General features: G+C 45.0%; 1 protein-coding gene across 1 annotated transcript; it reads left to right on the top strand.

Moving 5' to 3' along the window:
• The first annotated feature begins 5,060 nt into the window (after positions 1 to 5,060).
• Positions 5,061 to 19,666, top strand: LOC308112497 (tetraspanin-15). Its single transcript, XM_080468057.1, has 8 exons — positions 5,061 to 5,303; positions 9,839 to 10,024; positions 11,025 to 11,099; positions 11,246 to 11,341; positions 12,950 to 13,066; positions 15,033 to 15,083; positions 16,369 to 16,485; positions 18,791 to 19,666. The coding sequence occupies exons 1-8, from the start codon at positions 5,217 to 5,219 to the stop codon at positions 19,124 to 19,126; spliced, it is 1,065 nt and encodes a 354-aa protein (XP_080324183.1). The 5' UTR covers positions 5,061 to 5,216; the 3' UTR covers positions 19,127 to 19,666.
• The last annotated feature ends 4,370 nt before the right edge of the window (positions 19,667 to 24,036 follow it).

Here is a 24,036-nt window from a genome sequence, read left to right as displayed (position 1 = left end):
GCGTGGAGCTTTATGTATCCGAGCCGTGTGAGAGGATGAATAGAGTCATTAGAAGGGCGAGCGACTTCAGGGCGAGACGCCAGAGCCTGGATGGCACTAGAAACCCTCAGAAAGCTGAACGAGCCTTAACTCACGTCGCGGTGAGTCTGCGGGGGAGAGCAGAGGAACGTTCACAGCCACAGGTTCTGTTTGTGGAACCATAAGGTCGGATATTATCTCGGGACGCGCCGATGTCACGACTTGGTGATACCGAGTACCGATACAAGTACTTATCAAATACCTTTAAACCTAATTCATACTCCATACGACCTGCGACGGCTTTGCCACCAGCCACCAGCAGCCTCACAGTCTCCAGTAGCATAGCTTAGCGCAGAGCGTAGCGTCTATCTCTGCACAGCGCTATGCTACTACGCGCTCCCTGAGTGCAATTGTAATAAGAGTATCAGTCAGACTTTAACCATGTTTAGCATGTAGCATGTAGCATGGCTCGGAGTTACGTGCTGAGCAGTTAAACGACTGAGCGATGTCGGGCTAACTGCTGGTCCAAATGTCGCTGGTGATTAAGTTGCTATGAGTAACTCCTAACCGTGCTACATGCTACATGCTACATGCTAAAGAGTTTTTGAGGTCCACATACCAGCGATGCTACATGCTAAACCTGATTAAAGTATTAAAGACTGATACAATGCTAAGCAGCAAGAGGCGAGCTATACAGCACGCCCAGGGCAGCGCATATTAGGCTATATGGCATTTAATAAGTACTCAGTATCAGCAAGTAGCTAAAGGTTAGTACTTGTACTCGTTCTTTAAAGAAGCAGAGACAGCCATTGTTGTTATTGTCTTTGGGCGTGGTGCACATTTGCAGTAGCAGCGTTTCAGAAAAGTCGTGTTTTCCTATTTCCATGGAGACGGAGCCCGAGCGTTGTCAAAAAGTTCCACCTTGGGGGGCCGTTTTCAAAAAGTTGCTTTTTCAGTGACTCCAAAACGCAACGGAAGTCCTTATTTTTTCACTTGAAAACGTCGTCGTGTAAACGGGGCCTAAACGCCAGACGTCTTTGAGACGCGTCTTTAAATTGTTCAGAGGCGACAATCTCACGCAAAGTCAACATCCAATCAGCACAAACCACGTGTTTCGTTATCAATCTTTGTGAAAAAATACATCCAGACGCGTCGAGAGGCGCTGGTTTAAAATGTACATCTCAATCATAAGTCTTGGCGGAGTTATGTGCTCAGTGAGGAAACTTCAAGTCACTCCAGTACCTGCTGTCTGTCTGAAGCAGTTGTTGTTTGTTGGTTGTGGACTCGTGCATGTGCAGAAGAACTAGTTACCACGGCCGTGGTGCACAAGCCAAGTACGTAGCAGCGTTTCACACAAGTTGCATTTTCCACAATATCCTTGTAGTGTTTTCAAAGAGTTTTGTTTTCAGGGTCTCCGAGCGCCGTTGTCGTGTAAACAGGCGCCCAAAACACCGTGGCAGTTTCCCTTACGCAGCACGCTTAAACCACAGTTGATGTAAACGCTTCACCCGATGCATCATGACCTCATTAAAAATTCATGTTCACCCATAAAACAGCAACATGTTGAAATGTAAATGTTTCCTCTTCACTTCACGCCACTGACCTCTGTGTCCGAACGTGTCAGCTTAGATAGATCATTTAATTATAGATGAGTCTCTGCTGTAAACAATCTGGCCCCTGCTGCACACGGACACGACCTTTTCTTCAGAAGGAATCTTTCAACCCTTTGGACTGTGTCGCTTCATCTCAGCCGTCTTAGTGAAGACGAGAAGCTGCCATGGACACTGCTCGCTCTCCTGCACACACAACAATGAAATATTCCCTTTCACTTCCCTCCTTTTCCTCCCTGCATCCATATTGCGTTGTGTAGCTGCAGCCATGGGTTCGCCTGTTCCTCGACGGTTCAAATGTCTCATGAATATGTGAAAACATACACAGATCAGCCATAACATTATGACCCCCACAGTTAAAGGGCTCATACGATGCAAAATTCACTTCCTAAAGGTTTTCCAGCAGTACTGATCGTCCCCATACCTGGACTGACGTCCCAGAAGTGAAGACAGTCTGTCCTCTCTGTCCCTGGCTTGTTTCAGGTTTTAAAAAGTGTGTTGCTCCAACCAGCCAATCAGAAATCAAACCCTGTATAGTGTCATCGGGGGTTTAGCCAATCCCAATCAAGGTAGGCCCTCCCTTTGACTCCTCCCACAATTAGGCAGCTCTGCTCTGGCACATGGCACCACCAGAGGAAGTACTTCCTCCTCTTCCCAAGATGGGCATTGTGGGCGGAGCCAGTCCAGCTCACACAGACACAGCAGATTCTGAATGTAGCTCCTATGATCCAATATTCAAATGGAGGAAAATCAAGGAGGAGCTAGAAACTTAGAATACTGAAGGTTTAACAAACACAGTTAAAACGAGGGAAATGAATTGAAAATGAAAGTGTAAAGATGTTTGTTAAAAAGTGTTTCTAGTTTTTGTCTTTTTTCTGAGATACAAATCACTTTTTCACTGAATGCATTTAAATACTTCTAATTGTGTGTATGCATTATCTGTATCTTATCTTGTTTTTCTTGCCGTCTGTTCTGAAAACACTTTAATGTTTAAAATGTTTAAACCATTGTAAAACTCTGAAGCTGTGATCAATCTAAAGTTATCGTGGCGTTCTGGCACGATGTCGTGTGGCGAGCACACTCACACTGGAGTCCAACAAGTACCGGCGTCCTCCCCGCAGTCATTTTTCCTTCTTTGCCTCCATCGTCGTTGACCACAGTAGTGATTTTACTTGTGACTTCATTCCCAACTGCTAACAAAAGGAGCGTTTCAGACTGACGCCCCGCGGGGAGTCGAGCGATCCTCCGATGAAGGCGGCCGACCGACCAGGACAGCCAGATGGTCTGAATCTTCACAGAGGCAAGGAAAAAAGTGTGACGTTGACCAGACTCCCTACTACTGGTGAGCCGTTGTGATACTGGCTGGTGCCCAACAGGCTTCGTCTCCTCATTCATGAAAGTTGGTACGTTTTAAAAACACCATCTCGATGCTGCTTGTCTGGAGCTTTGACAACGTGCAGCCTCATTTCGCCCATTTGAACACGAGTGGCTAAAAAAAGAGTGCAAAGAATTGAAAAACAGAGCTTAAGGAATGGGTTTAACAACAACAACAACAACAAAATGCATTCACTGTTACATATTTACAAGTTTAAATGACATTTCAGTGACACTTAGTGTCTCTGGCAGCTCGTTGGTGTGACTCTGTATGTGTGTGAACACGTCGACTGGCTGGAGTCTCACATGGCTTCACTCACCAAATGAGACAGTTTCCTGAACTGGAACTCAATTCAGCCCCAGTGAACTGCCTCCTCGTCTGGCTGATCATCCCCGGGGACTCTGACGGAAATAAAACCATCCCTGAACCCTAAATGTGAACTTTCAGACGGGGTTGGCTTTTTACTACTTTAATTTTGAAGTTTGGACTCGTTTTCTCTGGAGGACGGCACATTCTATGTTGTTTTATCTTTTATTATTTTAATTATAACTACAAACTGCTACACAGACAAGAGGGGGAAAAAAAACACCTGAACACATTAAAAGATGGAAATCAGAAACACATGATGGTCACATGACAGCGGCTGATTTCATCACCTGAAACGTGAAACAATGCAACACGTCTGACGATACGAGTGGAACTTAGAAGAAGAAAAAAAAAGACGAGGGGGAAACCAGGTGAAGAAATCTGGAGAGATAATCACCGGGATAATCTGACACATGAGCAGCTTTACGAGTGTGTAAACCTGTTTGTGACAGTATGAGCAACGTCCTGCCGTATATTTAACAAGCGGTGGCAACAGCTGACGCAACCTGAAGCAAGACACGGGATTATCTGACGCTAAAGCTCGACCGTACTGTACTGGAAGCAACTTAACCCCCCCCCCCCCCCCCCCCATGTGTCTCTTTAAAAACACATTTTCTTTTATTTAAATGCATTTCAACTCAGGTACAGCCCGTTACACGCCCTGGTCACATCAGGTTTTCTTTCATTTTGATGAATAATTCAAGAAATATGCTGAATTCGGTTGTTTTCTTATGAGTTTCAAGTGTTACTCTCTACTGTGTTTTAGTATAATCTGCCTTCATAGGGCTTGTTGTTATGATTTAGCACTCACACTGTTTCCCCATCAACGGAAAAGTTTCTCCCAAACTGAATTCCTGATAAACCAGATGAAGTCCACATTTTGCAAACAATAGCCACGTTTCTCAAAAGTTGGAAACGAGTTAAATGTGAACAAAAACAGAACGTGGCGGTTTATAATTATACTTTAACTTTACTTTTATTACACTTATAAACCCATGTTTTTAATAGAACATAACCAGCTTATCAGAATATGAGAAATTGTATTATTTTATGTAAAATATTAGGTTGTTTTGAAATGAAAGGCAGCAGCACATCACCAATAAAGTTATTATATGGGTTCATGAGTATTAAAAAAATAGTTTAATTGTAATTTGCAATGCTTAGATAACTTGAATAATGCGAACTTCTAATCAAATACGACTCTTCTGAAACTCTGTGGCTTCTTGTCTAAAATTCAAAAACTATCAAACATTTTAAAATTTTAACTTTTTTTTTAACTCTCGAACATTTCGAAAATTGAAAACATTCTACATTTCCCACATTTCCCACTCTGATATGAAAAGTATATCTTATCTTATTTCATAAAACTATCAAACATTCTAAAACTGTTATTCTATTCTCTCAACGATAATAATCGAAAAACAGAGAGAAAAGCTTCAGTTTGTGTGGAATGAGTCAGACTATATAAGTGTTCTGATTTCTTTAATTGCATGAGGAGGGATAATCCGACTTTCCGAGGTGATCACAGATCGCAGCCGCTCCAGCCTGCAGCAGGTTAATCCCGTTAAAGCGCTCCTGACGTTCAGCGCACTGTCCCTTTAAGAATGGAGTCAAAACAAAGCGTGCGCTGCCCGGCCGCCCGGAAGTGGTTTTGTTTCGCTGCCAACCCGCGATAGTATGTGATATATGAGAGCTCCTTCATGTGTGAAACGCGGCCAGCTCCCTTCGATGTTTTTTAATTTGTTTACGAGTGTTTCGACTTTTATCGGTGGTGATTTGATCGCAGCCGGAGTAAACGCCGGGGAGCGAGCTAAGCTAGCGAGCTAGCTCGATTATCGCATTCAGCCATGCCGTCTTACTCCGAGATGAGGAAAACCAACCACTTCTACTACTTCATTAAGTTCACCTTGAACGTCTACTCGATGCTTTTCTCGGTGAGTTTTAAGTCATATTATCGACGCGAGGGTTCGTAGTAAATTCGTCTGGGCTGCAACAGTGTGACGTGAACCACCCACTAGCATCAGTGACACATCCTACAGAACTTCATTCAAAATGCGTGCGTTTGGGTGTATTATTTGTTTCAGGCTCCTAAAGTTAAGTTAAAATATATTTTAAGCAACTTCAGGAATCTATGCAATGTGCTCTACAATGCGGCACAAAATTTAAACCAATAGCACTTGTATTTTTTTTGCAATTTCAAATTTAGTACGTGATTGGCCTCAAACTCGTGAGGTTTTCCTCCTGAAAAGCGTCAGGGCGTGAGACGAGATGTATCTGAGATTTACTGTACAGTAATCACTTCATTCGGCATAAAACGCTGGCCGTATTGACAGGAAGTTCATATTGATAAGGAAAGCGTTATTAAATGTGCCCATGGTTTCGTGGTTTTTGTTATGTAACAACTTTAATTCTAAATGTCATGTTTTCATCAAGGGATCTGGCTTGGGATTCCCTGACCACTAGCTAGCGGCTGAATGGGTAATGTTCGCTTACGATGAATATTCTACCTCATAAGATGTCACGAATGTTTTTAAAATGGAACATGACGCCAGTACGGGGATTGTGTGAAGGCTAATTGTACCGATACGTGGTTGATTGTGTGCAGCGCTGAGACAATACTCGACCGCCGGCTAACAAGCAGCACAGTGGTGCAGGGCGTTGGAGCCTTTTAAAGGGATGATTATACCAGTTCTTGGTTTGCCGACAGAAAACGGGAGCAATGTGACAGTTGTTTTCTATTGTTTTGATTATGAAACAATTTATTTACAGCGAATTGAATAATGGAAATGTAATCCTGCATTTTCTCACATTAATCTGAGCTTTTCGTCACATGTAAACACAAATATGGTGAAGATATCTTGTAGGATAATGTTGTAAACAAACCTCACTCAGGCATCTTGCCATGATTTATCCTCAATAATCAAGTTGATCTAAGTTGGCAAACTTTATTTGATCACCTCTACTCACTTTTAAGTAGATACACACTGGTAATTCAGTATTTAGAGGATTTCTAGGCGGTTAGTGCCCTCAGCAGCTTCATTAATACACTTTATATTTTTGTGTTGTGGTGCTTTAGTGACTAACTGGGATGTGGGAAAATACATCTGAACAGAGCCTGATGGGCATGTAGCTTTAGTACTGTAGTAATATGTGCATGTTGCTGTAGTACTGTAGTAATATGTGCATGTAGCTGTAGTATTGATGTGTATGTAGCTGTAGTATTGATGTGCATGTAGCTGTAGTACTGTAGTAATATGTGCATGTAGCTGTAGTATTGATGTGCATGTAGCTGTTGTACTGTAGTATTGATGTGCATGTTGCTGTAGTATTGATGTGCATGTTGCTGTAGTACTGTAGTAATATGTGCATGTTGCTGTAGTATTGATGTGCATGTAGCTGTAGTACTGTAGTATTGATGTGCATGTTGCTGTAGTATTGATGTGCATGTTGCTGTAGTACTGTAGTAATATGTGCATGTTGCTGTAGTATTGATGTGCATGTAGCTGTAGTACTGTAGTATTGATGTGCATGTTGCTATAGTACTGTAGTAATATGTGCATGTAGCTGTAGTACTGTAGTAATATGTGCATGTTGCTGTAGTATTGATGTGTATGTTGCTGTAGTACTGTAGTATTGATGTGCATGTAGCTGTAGTACTGTAGTAATATGTGCATGTAGCTGTAGTACTGTAGTAATGATGTGCAGGTAACCGTAGTAATGATTTGCATTGAGCCGTAGCATTAATGTGCATGTAGCTGTATTATTGCAGTTCTAATGTACAGGTAGCTGCAGTATTGTTGCTTTAGTGATGTAGTAATGTGCATGCTGCTGTATTATGGTATTACGGCGGTGTTGTGACAGATCAGCTGTGCTGCTGCTCTCATGATTGACTCACTGGTTCACTTCAGCTCCGTGTCGGTCAGTTGGAGGGAAGACGGACGTTTGAAGTCACATACAGTTTTGTCTTTGAGACCCGCTGGGTTAAATCTTGTACAAGCTGGTACTTTTTGGCCATGTTCATGTGCCAATGCTCCTGTAAGTTGCACATGGCATCAAACAGACGGAGCTGAAAGTAGTTGATCATCTGAATTTCTGTTTATTGCTGCTGCTGCTTTACTAACTTCAGGTTTATTGTTAATGATTCTTTCCATGGAGTTCAAGGGAGCGTATTACAGTGGGTGGGGAGAAGTTAAGTGGGTTTATTGTGTGTCCTTTTGAAATCAAACCAGGGTTTTCATGACTGAACGTTATAGCAGAAAGGCAGCTGGAAAGGTTTTTTGGAAATAAATAACTGGGATACTGTAATTGTAAATGGGTGTATTCTTGTAAAAAGCCATTTCAGGTGTCAAAACAATATCATTCGTTTCATAGATTTAGTTCTATGGAGTACTGGATGTGCCAAAATTAAATAAATAGATAAATACGGCATTAAGTGATTAATTAAATTATGAAATAATTATGTCTTTTATATCAAATCAATTAATATTTTAAGTAATTGACACATTTCTATATCTAATTCCAATTTTAATCAATTAATGACACGTTTTATTAATTTAATGGGATATTTATTTATTTAATTTTGGCACATTCGGTCCTCGATATGGTTCAGCCATATTTCACAAGAATATTCACTCTTTAATGTCATTTTCAACCACAAAACAATTGAAGACAAACTCTACAGCATGATTTGTTGCAGCAGGTTGCATCCACAGATTACACTTTGTGTGATGGTACATGAATAACAAGCCAGAGCTGTGAGCGTTTAGCCGCTCTGGACTCTGCTATCTGAAGCCATCCTGATTGAATTTCTTTTAAATAAATTGACGCTGATATGGGATCACTTTCGGTAAAGTCTGTGGCTCTTATCTTCATCCCCGTCGCCGTGGAGGTTAATGCTGACATGGACTGTGGGAGCCGAGCCAAATGGCGGCGCTTCATGGAGGCTCATAGGCAGCGAGTGGACGTGAAGAAGACGGAGTCCACTCTTAAGGCAGATTGCCTCGGTGGTCCAATTGGAAATCAATAGCGGTGAAGCAACTGCTGCCTGTTTTTCCTTCGCGTTTGAAAGGATTCAACCTCTTTGACGGATTTGACAGCATGTGCAGTGAAGATATTTTGAAGTTGGTCGTACAACGACGACAATGGATGTTGGAAAGAAGCCAGCGGCCAAATATAAGACGGGCTTGTCTTTCCAGGAAATGACTCTGGGAAAAGTGGGATTATCTAAAGCCACGACCGTAGTTAACCGTTCTTCTGCACATGCTCAGTAGAGCCAATCGGAACAAAGTTTCCTCCGTGGTGTCATGACTCCCAGTCCATATTCTCCTGGGTCTCGGTGGTTTTATTTTGACAGTCACCGTAATAACAATCCAACTTGGTGGTTTTATTTTGACAGTCACCGTAATAACAATCCAACTTCGTAGTTTTATTTTGAGGGTCACCGTAATAACAATCCAACTTAGTAGTTTTATTTTGACAGTCACCGTAATAACAATCCAACTTGGTAGTTTTATTTTGACAGTCTCCGTAATAACAATCCAACGTAGTAGTTTTATTTTGACAGTCACCATAACAATCCAACCTTGGTAGCCAAAGCAAGATCCGGTTTGTTCACTGGATCTCTCCAGATCTGGATTCTCCATTTCTTCATATTACATGATTGAATTCAATCTTTGTAAAATGCATTTTTTTAAAAAAAATCACATTTTATAACTACACGTCGCAATATTTCTTCTTGGTTTATCAGCGGTTTGCATCCGTGACCGTTGCATTACCGCCATCTGCTGGTTGTATCGCTCCATGTTTTTTCCCCACCGCTCTCCAAAAAGTGTCTCAACTTCATATTTTCTTCTCATTTGTCATTTGTGGGTGAAATTCTGCAGTTTGGGTCGCATTTCACTGTAAACGGCGTTCTGTTGTCAAGCAGTGACATCTAGTGGTTCCAGATGGTATTTACTGGTCTCCATGTAGCAGAAGTTGCGTGTCCAAGCATCGGTTTTATAACGTTCACGAACGTCTGATAATCGACTGGGACTTGTAAATTAATGTTTTCCAATCCAATTGTGTTTTTTTTTATTGTGTGTTTTTTTTAACTGCATTAATTCCCTTGGTGATACCTTTTGACCAAATGACCGGTCGGTTCCCGCCACACCGGTCAGCGCTGCTGGTGGAGGCCGAGGGTCTCGCTCAGGGACTCCATGCATGTTACAATTATCTGATTACTCTGTTACGGGATACATTTTTAAATAGAATGGTCTCATTTCAAATTAAAATCCGAGTAGCCGTTTTAGCACCCAGTTAATATTCTTATGTTTTTGTTTTGGTGTTTTTTAAGTGCAGTAACAGCGTCTTGCAACTGATTCTTCACTTCATCAATATGTTATAATCACCTTAATGTCATGTATTATTAGCTGATTGATGGATTCCCCCCCCCCATCTCTCTCTCTCTCTCCTCCTGTCTTCCCTCCAGCTGATGGGTCTCTGCGTTCTTTGTGTGGGCGTGTACGCCGAGGTGGAGCGGCAGAAGAACCGGACCCTGGAGGGCCTTTTCCTGGCTCCTGCTGTGGTGCTCATCCTGCTGGGCCTGGTGATGTTCACCGTGTCGGTGGTGGGGATGGTGGGCTCCCTGAGGGACAACAAGACCCTGCTGCACATGGTGTGTGTGTGTGTGTGTGTGTGTGCGTCTCGTGTCATAACAAAAACAGAACAGCACCAACTAGTGGCCCAACATGAAAACTACATCTTCAGTCTTTCTGCCATTTCTGTCTGAAACAGACGTCGTTTCCAAAACGCTGGCGTGTAAACGTGAGACTTTTTTGAAAGAAAAACGTTTTAACTTGTTGTGACGTGAGCCGTCAGATACACACTTTTAGACCTGAATCAGATGGTTTATTAAAATGTATTTTATTTAACCTTTTTTAAACCTTAAGTACATGTGAATGAGCTCAAATGGAACTTTAAATTGAGATTTATTGCAAAACAATAAGTTAATAAAAAAGCATCTAAGCAGTTCAATGGGAGTTATATTTCTATTGCCTATGGAGCCATTGAATAACAATAACGTCTTTTAATAATAAAAAACATTAATATGTTTGACATTCAGCAGAAGGTTGGTCCTTGAGCCGACACACGAGAGAAGTAGGAGGCTTACAATGTGATTCAGGCTCTGACTCATCCTCTCTCCATCTCAAGTTAATATATTATACTTTTCATGCAACATTCAGTCGCTGACCTGGAGGTCGTGGACGAACCGTGAAATGTTTCTAAACCGGAGACCATGGAAATAAAAGGTTCCACTTCGAGGAGTTAAAGTGACATTGAGGTGATCAGCTGCTGACTTTTCTGCAGGAGACTCGTCCTTTTAAATGATCTTTGGCTTTCTGAGAGCACACCGACGTGCCCACGTCCAGTAATCATATTAATTAACTTGCAGTCGGTTCCCATGGAAACGCTCAGGGAGGCGGCTGCACTCCTCCAACTGTCATTTTTTTATTTTCTCCCTTCATGACATCATGCAGGGAAGTAACCCCTCCCTCTGCTCGTGGATACTCACTTTGAACCTCCGTTAAAAAAACGTTGAAATCTTCAAATGTTGTTTTATTATCGCCGATTGAAGACGGTGGGATTGACGTGTGGTTCTGCTGTTTGTTCTGCAGTTCCTCTGCGTTCTGTGCGTTCTGCTGCTCCTCCAGGCCATCGCCCTCACCACCGCCCTCATCTTTGAGAAGAAGGTAAACCCCGTCCCACGTCTGTCTGACGCTGCCATCCGCCCAGTGGCGGCGTCTTTGTCTCGGCGTCTTCGTCTCGGCGTCTTCGTCTCGGCGTCTTCGTCTCAGCTCCTAACAGTGACTGCTTCTCCTCTCTCCCCGCTTCGTAGACGGCCTCCTTGTTTCAGAGCAGCATACGAGAAGGAATCAAACACTACTACGACGACCTGGATTTCAAAAACATCCTGGACTACGTGCAACAAAAGGTAGTGCGACGTTTCATGTTGAAAATACAAACGTTTACGATAATAAGTAATAAAACCTTGACCTGTAAGGTAGAACCATTTTAATAAATAATCTTCAGTCCTGATTGTAATACAGTTGAACAGATTACATTAGTTTTGTCTTGAATCTTTCTTATCTGTACATATCGTTTTATTCTTTCATAATACGATATAATACAGTCGCCATGACAACATTTACACTTAAACACTAATGTTTCAGATCAGCAACAAGACATGTTGTGTTTGTCGAAAGATTTTGAAAATGTTCCGTCTCCATGGAAACGGGGGAAAATGCAACTTTTTGTTAAACGCTGCTCGTCTCCCGTAATAACAACCGGACTTCTTCTGTCCACTAGAACGTTCTCCCAGTGTTGATGTTCAGAGCTCATTGTTCTCTGCTGCTTGTGTGGCTTCATCAGAAAAACAACCAACAGCAGCCTCTAGTGGCCCAACGTGCAAACTACATCTTTTTTCAGTGTTTCCCGCCGTTTCCATCTAAGTGGACGTTGTTTTCAAGACGTTGTCGTCTAAACGCAAAACTTTTCTAAAACAAAAAATGCAAAATCGATGCGTTTTCACTTTGTTTTGGAAATGGAGTGATCAGTCACATCACACATTCATCTTCTTTCAGGCTATTAAACTAGAGCTACACTCGGTAGAGAGCACAATGTCGCCAACGCCATAATTGTTTCCAGGACCGAAGTAACATCGCGAGCATGTTAGCCGTTAGCTCATATCGATGCTGACTAGGCAGGTCTGGTGAAATACGTCCCTACAATGATGTTTGTGACTCCTGGTGCTCACGTGTAAACGCACCTTTACACGGCCATGAGTGAGGTTGGATTGTTATTATTGTGACTGTAGGAAGTTATTGACATTTTTTCCATTGTCACTGGAACCGCAAATTGGCGATGAATGGATTCTTCCTCTGAGATTAGAGAATCATCGTCTCTTCCGGCGGCGCCACAGTCGTCCACAGGGTCCACACATTCTGTGCAGGGTTCTATGTAAATCAGTGTGGCTCGAGATTCTGACACCAATAAACTACAATGACTGGGATTTCAAGCGAGTTCAGCAAGCAAGAATAATAAACTTTAAATAGTATATGTTTATGCATCTACTGTTCATTTTCAGTTTGGCTCCACCGAGGAATTAAAGTTTTCTTCTTTCATCACTAGAAAAGAAACTTTTTTTTTTTTTTTTTTTTCCTCTTCCTCACTGCCTGAGACAAACCCGGTCTTATCTCCAGAGCCAGCTCGCTGCCGGGTGGAACGGCCAGCCGCTGAGGTCAGGCCCTCGGAGACAGAAATGTTCTTCATTGTCTCTCAGAGTCCCGAACGTGTTGGAACCTTGATTGAGTTTGAGGAACGATGGCCTTTAGCTGAAGTGTCCACACAGACCGCAGTGTCTTGAGGTTATTGCGGGAGTGGGCCGTACCGACGGCTCGCTTGTCAGCGGGGCTCGGGTTTGTTGGCAGGTGGGAGGCAGCGTGAGCTTCACTCTGGCTGTGGATGTGGAGGAGTTCACTGCAATCCTTCCCGCTGCGTTTGGTTTCTAATGATTTCCTTCACCTTTCTCTTTGGTTTGCAGTTTTCTTGTTGCGGAGGAGACGAGTACAAGGACTGGGGAGTCAACCAGTATCATTTCTGCAATGGGACCGGACCACTGGCCTGCGGGGTTCCGTATACCTGTTGTGTCCGCCGCAAGGTGAGCGCACAAGAATGCTTCTGTATTCTTCTTTTTTCAAAGTTGGTTTCAGAAAGAGCTTGTCCAGAGTGGGACGTCTACATGAATATGTAGGTTGTAGAATAAAAGGCAAATATCTGTGTTGATGTCGTGTGACGACGTAAGTCGCATGTTGGAATCCCTCATTTCTCATAAATGAAATACCCAGAATTCAGAGCAGCATGAATGTGCATATTTGGGCTATCGAGGCGAGTTTAGCTGATTTAGGTCACTCACACAGTCTGTGTGGTCAATACCGTGGCGTTTTGATATGTTGTATAACCAGCTGATGTCCTCTGGACGACCCGCTCTTGGAGCCCGACCACCTTGACGCCGTTTCACTTTAACATCGATCCACATTTTGGAAAATCACCCCCAGGCGAAATGCAAAAATGGTACAAACCAGAGAGGATCATGTGGCAAATCGCCACCGCATCAAATTGAGTCGGGGATAATATCACCGGGGAAGGCATTTATTTAAAAAAATAGAAACACACCATGGCGTCCAGAATCTGGAAAAGCAGAACGTGAGCCGAGACATTTCAGTCTGTGCCTCACACCTTGGTGCAAAGTCATTTGGAAAACACGACAAACTCTTAATTCGCACCCGACCTGGTCAATAAAAGCAGGTATTTGGAAGATCAACACGACGGTGTCGTTCAGGATCCGATCTGAAGTGGACTCGGCCGGTGAAACACCGAAAAGCATATTGACGAGTAACCTACGTTTTCAAGAGGAAAGAGAAAACTTTAGTTTGTGTTTTGGGCGTCGGCTTTACACCACAACGGCGCTCGGAGCAACTTTTTGGAAACGGTTGCCAAAATGGAACTTTTTGAAAACGCCCCGACTCCGAAACGAAGAAAAACGCAACTTTTAGAAAATGTTCTGGCTCCATTTCCATGGAAAACACAACTTTTTGAAAACACTCTGTTGAAACGCTGCTGTTTCAAAATCGATGCGTTTTCAACTGAAATGTTGTGTGAACGGGGTCTCAGGAGCCTCGACTGACCGGTGGTGAAGAAGACGTTTGTTTGGAAAATGGCAGGAATCCCGAGGCTTCGACACCCAGCAGAACCCCGGAGCAGGTTATGGGGAAGGAGGGAAGCCCTGTAATGGACAGGAGACCGATTCATCTCGCCATTGCCTCATGTCAACAAGGCAACAGAGTCAGATAGAGAATGTGAGGTTGGTACAGTGGAACTCGGTTTAGTTTTCAGATCACAGTGTCCCTGTTGGCTCCTTGGAAAGGCTTCAGTCTGCCGCCGCGCCAGACAGAACCTCCTGGAGATTAAATTCGTCTCCATCTCTGTTTGGCTCAGACCTCCCACTCCCACACGTTTCAGTCTCCCGACTTCAGCCAGGTAGATCAGTAAGTGCTGATGCTCTGGGACGCGGGGAGCGTTTCAGCGACGTCGCCCATCATCTCGTAGCCGCTCACGTCCAGGAGCGGCTCACCAACGTGTGGCGCTTCCTCAAAGCAAACGACACTCGTTAACGATGCGACAGAGCTGTAATGGATCGTGTGAGAGGAAACCGCCGCTGAGGGGAAACACGCCGGGGCGTTCAGGAATCTGGCCTTGGGGAGGTTTCTCTCCTTTAATGAAGTGGTGGTCCCTCGTGGCCGCCTCCATCCCCCCACATGCCCCCCATCAGTCCTATCCTGAGGCTCACAGTGCCGATATCGTCTCTGGAAGCTGTGGAACTGTGCTGGTAAAGAAAATTAAAATAATGACTATGGTTCAGTACTCTCCTTTCTCCAGACACACACTCACACACACTCGGAGCAGAGATGGCACAGTGGATTAGAAAGTCTGGAGCGTTGGCTCGGAGTCCTCCGTTCTCATTCCCCACCCGTCACTGCTGCAGGTCCATTACCAGCCTCCGCTCTCTAAAGCTAGAATCATGTCCAACTCTCTAAACTGTGTTGTTTTTATTTGTTTTTGCACAGGTGGGCGAAGTCATCAACACCCTGTGTGGTTATCAGACTCTGGATAAACAGGTGAGAGCAGCAGTCGCACCAAAACAACACTTTACTTTATCACGTCTGGGTACTTTTGCTTCCCAGCGGTGACTTATTGTTTTGTAATCGTAGATCTCAGCAGGGTGCAGCTTCTGCTCAGAGGAAAGGGGGGGAGGGGAGGGGGGGGGGGTGTTTTGACAATTTGATGAAAATGCATCAGATATAACATCGTTCAGTGATGTGAAAATATCAGATTACGTGTCGATTTTGCTTTTCTTTTTCTCCTGGGTTTCCTCAGCAAGTCAATGTAACATTCAATACAGATGTGGGTTGTTTTTTTTTTTTAATTAATATTCTTGCTGGATGCCCGTCCTACAGCAGCTTAACCTAATGCACCACGAAATAGATCCAGAACACAAAGCTTATTATTTAGGTGAAGTTATTATTTAGGTGAAAGTTACTCAGAGATTTGAAGAGATTTACTGTTGTGTTCGTTCTCAATAGTTTTTGCCTTTGGATCTGCCAACTTAAGTTTTATTTAATAACAACAGTTTCATCTGAAGACACTGCTCCAGAGGAACAATCCAACAATCCCACATGATGGTGGGAAGAAAAGAAAAAACTCACCCTTAAGAGTAAGAACCCTGCAGAAGCAGACTTTCTGCTGTTTTTTGGAGTGGAAAGGAAAAGACCAACGCTGAGGAAAGCAGGCAAACGATTTGTCGTCAGAAGGCAGCTGGTGGCGTCGCTACAGACTTGATGGATTCAGATCAAGAGCTTCCAGTTCGACTGTCGGCGATCCCGGAGAGAAAGAAGGGAGGCTGGCAGACGAGGTCGTCCAGCAGACGAAACCTGCAGCAGTTTAACGAGAAAATCCTCCAGGGTGGTGAAACTTTAATGAATAGGGAAACATTTTATATGTGACTTCAGTTTCACTGTGTGAGACGTGACTGCTCTGAATGCTCCTCCTCGGAGTTCATGTTGACGTGGGCTGAATGTGGAGTCGGACTCGTGCCTCCAGAACTGCAGCTCACGTCGGGCATCGCCCGTCTGCAGAGCTCCGAATCAATCAGGAAGGAGGTGATTAGAAACACCTCCTTTTAAGTCCAGGAGGTCTGCCCTTAAAAGGAGCTGCAGGTAATGTCTCTGTGCCAGACGTCTTGGCACACCGACGGAGGTCTAGTGGAGAAAACAGGAAGTACCCGACGGCAGGCAGGCGGTCGTAGTGTTGAGGCTGTGTGACGACAACAAGCAGCCCTGGACTGCTCCTGCACAGTTTGATTTTTAGCCTGAACTTCTGCTCTTGTTTCTCCTCTCCGGTCAGCGTGAAACCCTGCACGAGCTGATCCACGTGCGAGGCTGCATCCACGCCGTCAACCTCTGGATGAGCGACAACATCGGAATCACCGTGGCGCTCTGCTGCGCCATCGGGCTGCCACAGGTAATGGAAAACTCAAGGCTCCAACTGGCCGAAACCGAACCCTCCTGCCCTCCAGCTCGAGAGTTTCTGATTCCAATGTTCACACTGGCACATCATTTCCTTCTTCCTCTGCCACAAGCAGAAGATTTAATGTTCCAACAAGGTACCAAATCCGCCCACAAATAATCCTCTGGATACATTTGAATTTGCCTTGGCCCCTCCGGAGAGGAGTATCACAGTAAGTACTTTCCTAAACAGCTGCACATGTGAGGGGAAGGTCACGTGACCTTGTTCGGGCTCCGTCTTGTCCAGCGACGCTTGAAGCAACTGACCAGTGGTCCGGACGGTGTGTGAACGTCACTCGTCAGCCTCCACCTCCACCTCTGTTGTTTTATTTTGACAGTCACCGTATTAACGATCCAACTTGGTGGTCTCTCCATGTCTCTCCATGTCCGTGTTCTCCCATTGTTAAGGTTTAGGAGTCCCAAAGCGAAGCGAAAGTTTTCCCCTTTCACTTGAAAACGTTGTCGTGTGCACGGAGCCTCGGACTCTTCTCACGCGTGACAACAGAAATGTGCTCTTCAAATAGTCCAACCGACCGATGCACTGAAGACACTGGATCAAAGTACCAAGAACAAGGGAAGAGGAAGAAAGAAGTCCGATTTTCACTTTATTAGCTTCTAATCTCAACGCTGCGCCCCCGATGGTTACTGGTGGTATTGCTCCTCTGGTTTGTATACTGAAGCTTTCAGGTGACCCTGATCAACATATCCTGGATCTCTCTGTTTCCTGGGTTGACTGATCCAGACACGTGTGATCCTGATCAGCGTTACTACCAAGCAGGTTATCAACTCACTAGTTCAACCCAGTAGATGTGCTTTTCGTACATTCATGTTTTTGCAGTTCTGTCAGCGTGACTATTATTATTATTATTACCCTCATTATTCCAAATCATCCAGCAAACTTGGAACAAGTCACCAACAAAAACATCGTTTAAGAATGGGCGGGTCATTTTCCAAGAGATCTGATTGGTCAGGAGGCGGAGCTTTACACTCAGGTTCGACATTCAGAGTCGGTTACCACGGTGATTTATTCCGGGAAGAAGTGAGCGAGCGTCGTAGTACGTAGAGGCCAGAGTTAATCCTTGAAGTTACCTCGATGAGAGGAACTCCTGTGTCTTAGTTTAGTCCCCCGAAGTGAAGGTCAAGAACAGACTGAAAGTTTGTGTGTCTACGTATCAAACATGGAGTATAAATGAGTTTTGAGTCTCCTGGGTACGCGTCGGTTTGACTCCTGGGATGTCGACTCCAGCTTGCTCTGCCTCCAGCTCACGTCTCTCCACCCTCAGGTTGAGGTTGATGATGTTATTTAGTGACATCTAAATGCATGTAAGAAGAGAGCCGTGGTCCCGAGGGCTTCATCTGAGGCCTGTTACAGTAATAAAGAGACGGTTCAGTCAAAACAAAAAAGCTTTTTTTACAAAAAGCCATAATTACAAAAGCAGAGCAGCTGTTCGCCCCCGAATCCAAACAGGAGCTTTTACCACATCAGAGACGCCTGGCAGGTAAACGCTGAGCCTCCCGTCTCACAGCGACAAGTAATCCCGAGCCAAGTCGTCTCTAAACAGGAAATGTTTGGATCTGCACGGCGATCCACCGCCGCAGAAACCTGTGCTGTTTACAGCAGCCTGGCACATCTCAGGGTTTCTCTCACTGCTGCTGCCAAAGTCATTCACCATTTTTTACAATCGCGAAATTACACCAATCTGCTGGTTAATGTTTCAGCTTCATAGATTAATGTCAAAGGTTTCTCAGTACTTTGATTAGTGGATTGAAAGCCACTTTCCAACACTTTGGATGCCTGGACGTATAATGGCAAGGGACGTCTGCGCCCATTAATACACATCTGTTTGTTTTCCTGCACCAATGAGGCGTAGGAGTGACTGTGGGAGTGACTGTGGGAGTGACTGTGGGAGTGACTGTAGGAGTGCCGAGAAGGTTTTTTGTTTTCATCCGTCTCTGTTTATTTATTGCTTTATATGTATTTATGTATGTATTTCACCAACTTTTCACAAAGATTACTGACCCGAATTGCATGAAATCTTCAGGGATGATTTGTCATCACCCAAGGACCAATCCATTAGATTTTGGGACGTTGATGTTGAACCGTTTCCGAATAAATCCCAACAAACCGCTAAAAACTGTCCCATGTTAAGCGGATGAGAGAGGCCCTGTTTCCTGATTCGTTGTGAGGGAAACGTGACGCCACGTCCAGCGGCAGGTATTTATTGATAAAACACTTCCTGTACGTTTGTCGCCCCCTGCAGCTGCTCGGCATCATCCTGAGCTGCGTCTTCTGGAACCTGCTGGTGGACATGAGCGAGTCGGCCGACATGGTGGACTTCAAGCTGAAGAAGGCGGAGTTCCAGTACAGCGAGCTGGACCTGGCGGGCGCCGGCTGCTGCATGTGCCTGCCGAGGGACGGCGGCTACCTGCCCGTGCCCGCCTCCGAGCCCGAGCTGGACCCCATTGACGTTCACCTGCAGAAGCTGAAGAAGCAGCCGCCGCGCACACACTCGCAGCTCAGGGAACTGCAGCAGTCGATGTCGGCCACCGGGCTGGACGAGGTGGACGTGGTCCGCAAGCTGAAGAGGGAACACTGAGCGGTGTTTTCTGTTCGCCCTGTGGCGCCTTTGTTGGGGTTTTTTGCCTTTTGTTCCTGTCATTGTTGTCATTGTTGGGAGTTGTGTTGCACTACCTGGCGGCCGGGGCCCCGTTTACACCCCCCAGCGTTTCAAGTGAAAACGAATCGTTTCAGAAAACTTTAACATTTAAAGTTAACAACCAGTCACGACATGCACGGATCTCAATTCCTGACCACGGGTTCGACAGAAATGATGTGATTCAGGGCCGAGGCGTTACGCGCCGTCACTAATGGTCACGACCTCTTACCATGCATTTCAATTAATATGAAACGGCGGCGGACCATCGTGAGTCGCTACGTCACCAATATTACGCCATTGCGTATCGTCACTTTCTCTCACTAATCTGTCGGGAGCGTGGCGAATCGGGAGAATTTGGTATAAACGGCGGTGGATTTTGCTCTGAGCGATTTGGGCAGTCGCCCAGGGCGCAATCTGTGAAGGAGCGCACGAGAGGAGTCGACCCATCACTGATGCATCTCGTGGAGGTGCAGGTTTTTGACCAGGGCGTATATATATATATATATATATATATATATATCCGAGGATCCGTCCGACTCGTATTGCAGCCGGGACATTTAGCACGGGTGATGTTGTCATAGTAACACAATCCGAACTGCAGTGGTGAGCCAGAAACACGATACGAAGAAGTGTGAGTCGTCGGTGTAAACGGAGTGTCTCCGAGCTCCGTCGTCATGGAAAGAGAAACTACCAACGCGTTGCGTTTTCACTTGAACTGGTTGCCGTGGAAACGGGCCCTCAATCCGTCACTGGAGGGACCGGTGGCGGTTTGCGGACGAATCTGTTTACAACAACAACAAACAAATAAATAATAATAATCTGACTGGACAACGAGCAACATTGACTTTTTGTTATTATTTAAAAACAACATTTCTTCTGTTTGTGACTGTTAGTTTTCGACGACTTCCTGGCATTAGATCACATTTTATTTTTAAAAAAAAGGAAAATGTTCTTAGCCTTTGAAATTGAGCTGCGTCTCACGTGCTAATGCTTTTACCTCAGGCTGTTTGGGAAGACGGCCCAGTAGACAGAGGACAGTACTATTTGATGTATAAATTATTGGTAGCTTGAAAAGAGTTTTTGTTTCTCAGTGTCGGAGAAATAGGAATAGCCAAGTATGTCTTTGCGTGTAGCGTCAGTGGCGGATGTATACGGTTTGTGTACGATTTGGTTTTTACCCTATGATTTTGTGCAATCGGTGTACATTGTGAGACTGATAGTCGTGGAATAACATGGGATGCATGTTTTGTACTGTATATGAAGTAAGTTTAAAAAGAAAATCCACAAAAAAAAACAACCAAACTCGGTCTACATGTTAGGCTCTCATCGGGGGAGGGGGGGGGGGGGGGGGACTTCAGTCTTTTCCATTTTTTAAACTAAGACTTTTTATTCCTTCCATCTTTCAAGGGAACAGACTAACGGGATTCTCCAGACTCTTAGGATCCGAGTTATGCACCGTTCCGAGCTTCCCCCTAGCTCCTGCCTTGTATCAGCACTACTGTTCTTGTCAATAAAGCTGAATTTGTCTACTGATTTGTTTTTGTTTTTTAAAAGCAGGGTTGTTTTCTTTGTATATAAATATAATAAAGAATGCCAAAACTTTCAACCGTAATGTGAAGTCTTTATTGTCCCTGGAGAACTGGGTATCTGGCACCGCTCCGGTTCTTCCTTCGGTCCAGCGTTTCCAGGTGGATGAATTGATCTGATCAGAGATTTCAAAAAAAAAAAAGACCAACTGTTTTATATTTGAAGTGTTTCAATGCGTTTGTGAACGCTGAAGGGATAAATGACGTATCAAGTGAAAACGCATCAAAAAAGTTTGCACATTTGCACGGCAACAATCTGAAAACAATGTAGTTTTCAAGTTGGGCCACTAGGGGGTGCTGTTCTTTTTTTTTTTGTAATGAAACCACAAGGGATGGGAATTAGGATTTTTTTACGATTTTAATTCCCCTTAACGGTTCGGCTCTTTATTGATTCTCAATTGGAAATGAAACGTGCAGTATCACCAGCAGAGGGCGAGCTGCTGCTTCTGTTGGGTTGAGATTCACTCGGGAGCAGAATGAAAAATGAGACATTCGTTCAAAATTATCGCTGCTGTGAGCAGATGTTTCTGCACATTGGTCGAATTTACTCCCTTTGATGAAATATCCAAGTATTGCAAGTTGTCCTAGAACCAAAGTTTTGAGAGTTTCTGCCGCCATGTTTCCTGCTGGCTGCGCCGGTGAATGACTTCGCTATGCGAGTTGTGTAACTGTAACTAGCCTGATTGTGGGAGGAGTCATTTGAATATTGGATCATAGGAGCTGCATTCAGAATCTGCTGTGTCTGTGTGAGCTGGACTGGCTCCGCCCACACATGCCCATCTTGGGAAGAGGAGGAAGTACTTCCTCTCGTGGTGCCATGTGCCAGAGCAGAGCTGCCTAATTGTGGGAGGAGTCAAAGGGAGGGCCTACCTTGATTGTGATTGGCTAAACCTCCCGATGACACTATATAGGGTTTGATTTCTGATTGGCTGGTTGGAGCAACACACTTTTTAAAACCTGAAACAAGCCAGGGACAGAGAGGACAGACTGTCTTCACTTCTGGGGCGTCAGTCCAGGTATGGGGACGAGTAGTACTGCTGGAGAACCTTTAGGAAGTGGATTTAGCAGAATACGACCCCTGTAAATGAAAACACAGCGCAGTGATGATGTTTAAATGACGTATGACGTATTGTCCTGTGACGCCACCGTCCCGGGACGCGGTCTCGACGCGTCTCCAACCACCTCTGTATTGAGTGAAAGTCTTTAAGGTTCGCCACTTCTGATCACATGTTAACGCAGGTCTGGACGGGACTTGTGGAAACGGCTCCCGTGGTGGAACTTTTCGAAAATACTCCGTCTCTGTGGAAACCAGCAAATATGACACTTCCTGGAAACGGTCGAGCTGAGTCTCGAGTTGACGGTGGCGAGCGCTGCTCGCGCAACATGGCTGTGCTAACGAGTAGTTCTGCACATGCTCAGTAGAGACAATCAGAACAATGTTATAGACAAAAGATTTGGACATAAAAAAAGAAAGCAACCTTTTCTCTGAGGCTCGGTGGTCGTGTATCTCTGGGGTTGATGAATAGCCTCCATTTAGGGGCCATTAGGAACGCCGTGTGAAGGAGTGATGCTGAGAGGATAAACCTCCCGGGAAGATCATTTAGTGATGCAACTGGAAAGTTCATTACCGAAAGTGGCATCTTTAAATTATATTTGACAAACGCTACAAAACGCAGACGTTCTTCTCATCAGTGGAAATGAATTTATGGGAATAATAAAAGAAAAAGGCTGAGTAAAATGTAAGAAGTACTTTACAATGACAGGATCAGTTCTGGAACTCGTTCACTTTTTTTAGTGAGGCAGTTTGTGTGATTTGTTCCATTTTCCTGTTCGAGACATTTTAAAAAAACTTCCACTGTGGTCAAACACTCGGCAGTTTAACCGGCGTCCTGATCTGCTGCGCCGCCATTTGTCTTTGTTAAGGCTGATATATTCACTGCTAGCACAAGTTCTGCATCGCGGCTGTTCGAGCCGAAGAGTCGTTCACCTCCGTACCACTAGAGGGCGTATGGGGATCGTTAAACTGCGTGAAACTCATTGGTAGTGTTTGTCTTCCGGTCATAATGAGCAATGTGACACAAACATTGGTGGTGATGCTGTGAATTTTAGCTTCGGGTAGAAAACCACTGGAATGTAGCGGCGAGCTACTTGCTAGCTTCCTACGCAGCGTCGTCCAGATTATCAGAGGTGTGCAAAGCATCAATCCTGTAGGGGGCAGTGTAGCAAGAAGCATGAAGACATTCCTCCAGATGGTTCCTCCAGGTGCTTCCTCCGTGTTGTTCCTCCATGTTGTTCCTCCAGATGATTCCTCCAGGTGCTTCCTCCGTGTTGTTCCTCCATGTTGTTCCTCCAGATGATTCCTCCAGGTGCTTCCTCCAGGTGCTTCCTCCGTGTTGTTCCTCTAGATGGTTCCTCCAGGTGCTTCCTCCAGGTGCTTCCTCCATGTTGTTCCTCCAGGTGGTTCCTTCAAGTGCTTCCTCCAGGTTTTTCCTCCAGGTGCTTCCTCCAGGTGGTTCCTCCAGGTTGTTCCTCCAGGTGGTTCCTCCAGGTGGTTCCACCAAGTGTTTCCACCAGGTGCTTCCTACAGGTGCTTCCTCCATGTTGTTCCTCCAGATGGTTCCTCCATGTTGTTCCACCAAGTGCTTCCACCAGGTGGTTCCTCCAGGTGCTTCCACCAGGTGCTTCCTCCAGGTGCTTCCTCCATGTTGTTCCACCAGGTGCTTCCACCAGGTGCTTCCTCCAGGTGCTTCCTCCATGTTGTTCCTCCAGATGGTTCCTCCAGATGGTTCCTCCAGGTGCTTCCTCCAGGTGCTTCCTCCGTGTTGTTCCTCTAGATGGTTCCTCCAGGTGCTTCCTCCAGGTGCTTCCTCCAGGTTGTTCCTCCAGGTGGTTCCTCCATGTTGTTTCTCCAGGTTGTTCCTCCAGGTTGTTCCTCCAGGTGCTTCCTCCAGGTTGTTCCTCCAGGTTGTTCCTCCAGATGGTTCCTCCAGGTGGTTCCTCCAGGTTGTTCCTCCAGGTTGTTCCTCCATGTTGTTCCTCCAGGTGGTTCCTTCAAGTGCTTCCTCCAGGTTTTTCCTCCAGGTGCTTCCTCCAGGTGCTTCCTCCATGTTGTTCCTCCAGGTGGTTCCTTCAAGTGCTTCCTCCAGGTTTTTCCTCCAGGTGCTTCCTCCAGGTGCTTCCTCCAGGTTGTTCCTCCAGGTGGTTCCTCCAGGTGGTTCCACCAAGTGTTTCCACCAGGTGCTTCCTACAGGTGCTTCCTCCATG

Source organism: Lipophrys pholis, assembly GCF_963383615.2.
Source record: "Lipophrys pholis genome assembly, chromosome: 7".
NCBI classification, from domain to species: domain Eukaryota; kingdom Metazoa; phylum Chordata; class Actinopteri; order Blenniiformes; family Blenniidae; genus Lipophrys; species Lipophrys pholis.
The sequence above is the reverse complement of the archived record's forward strand: the minus strand, read 5'-3'. Positions and strand labels throughout refer to the sequence as shown.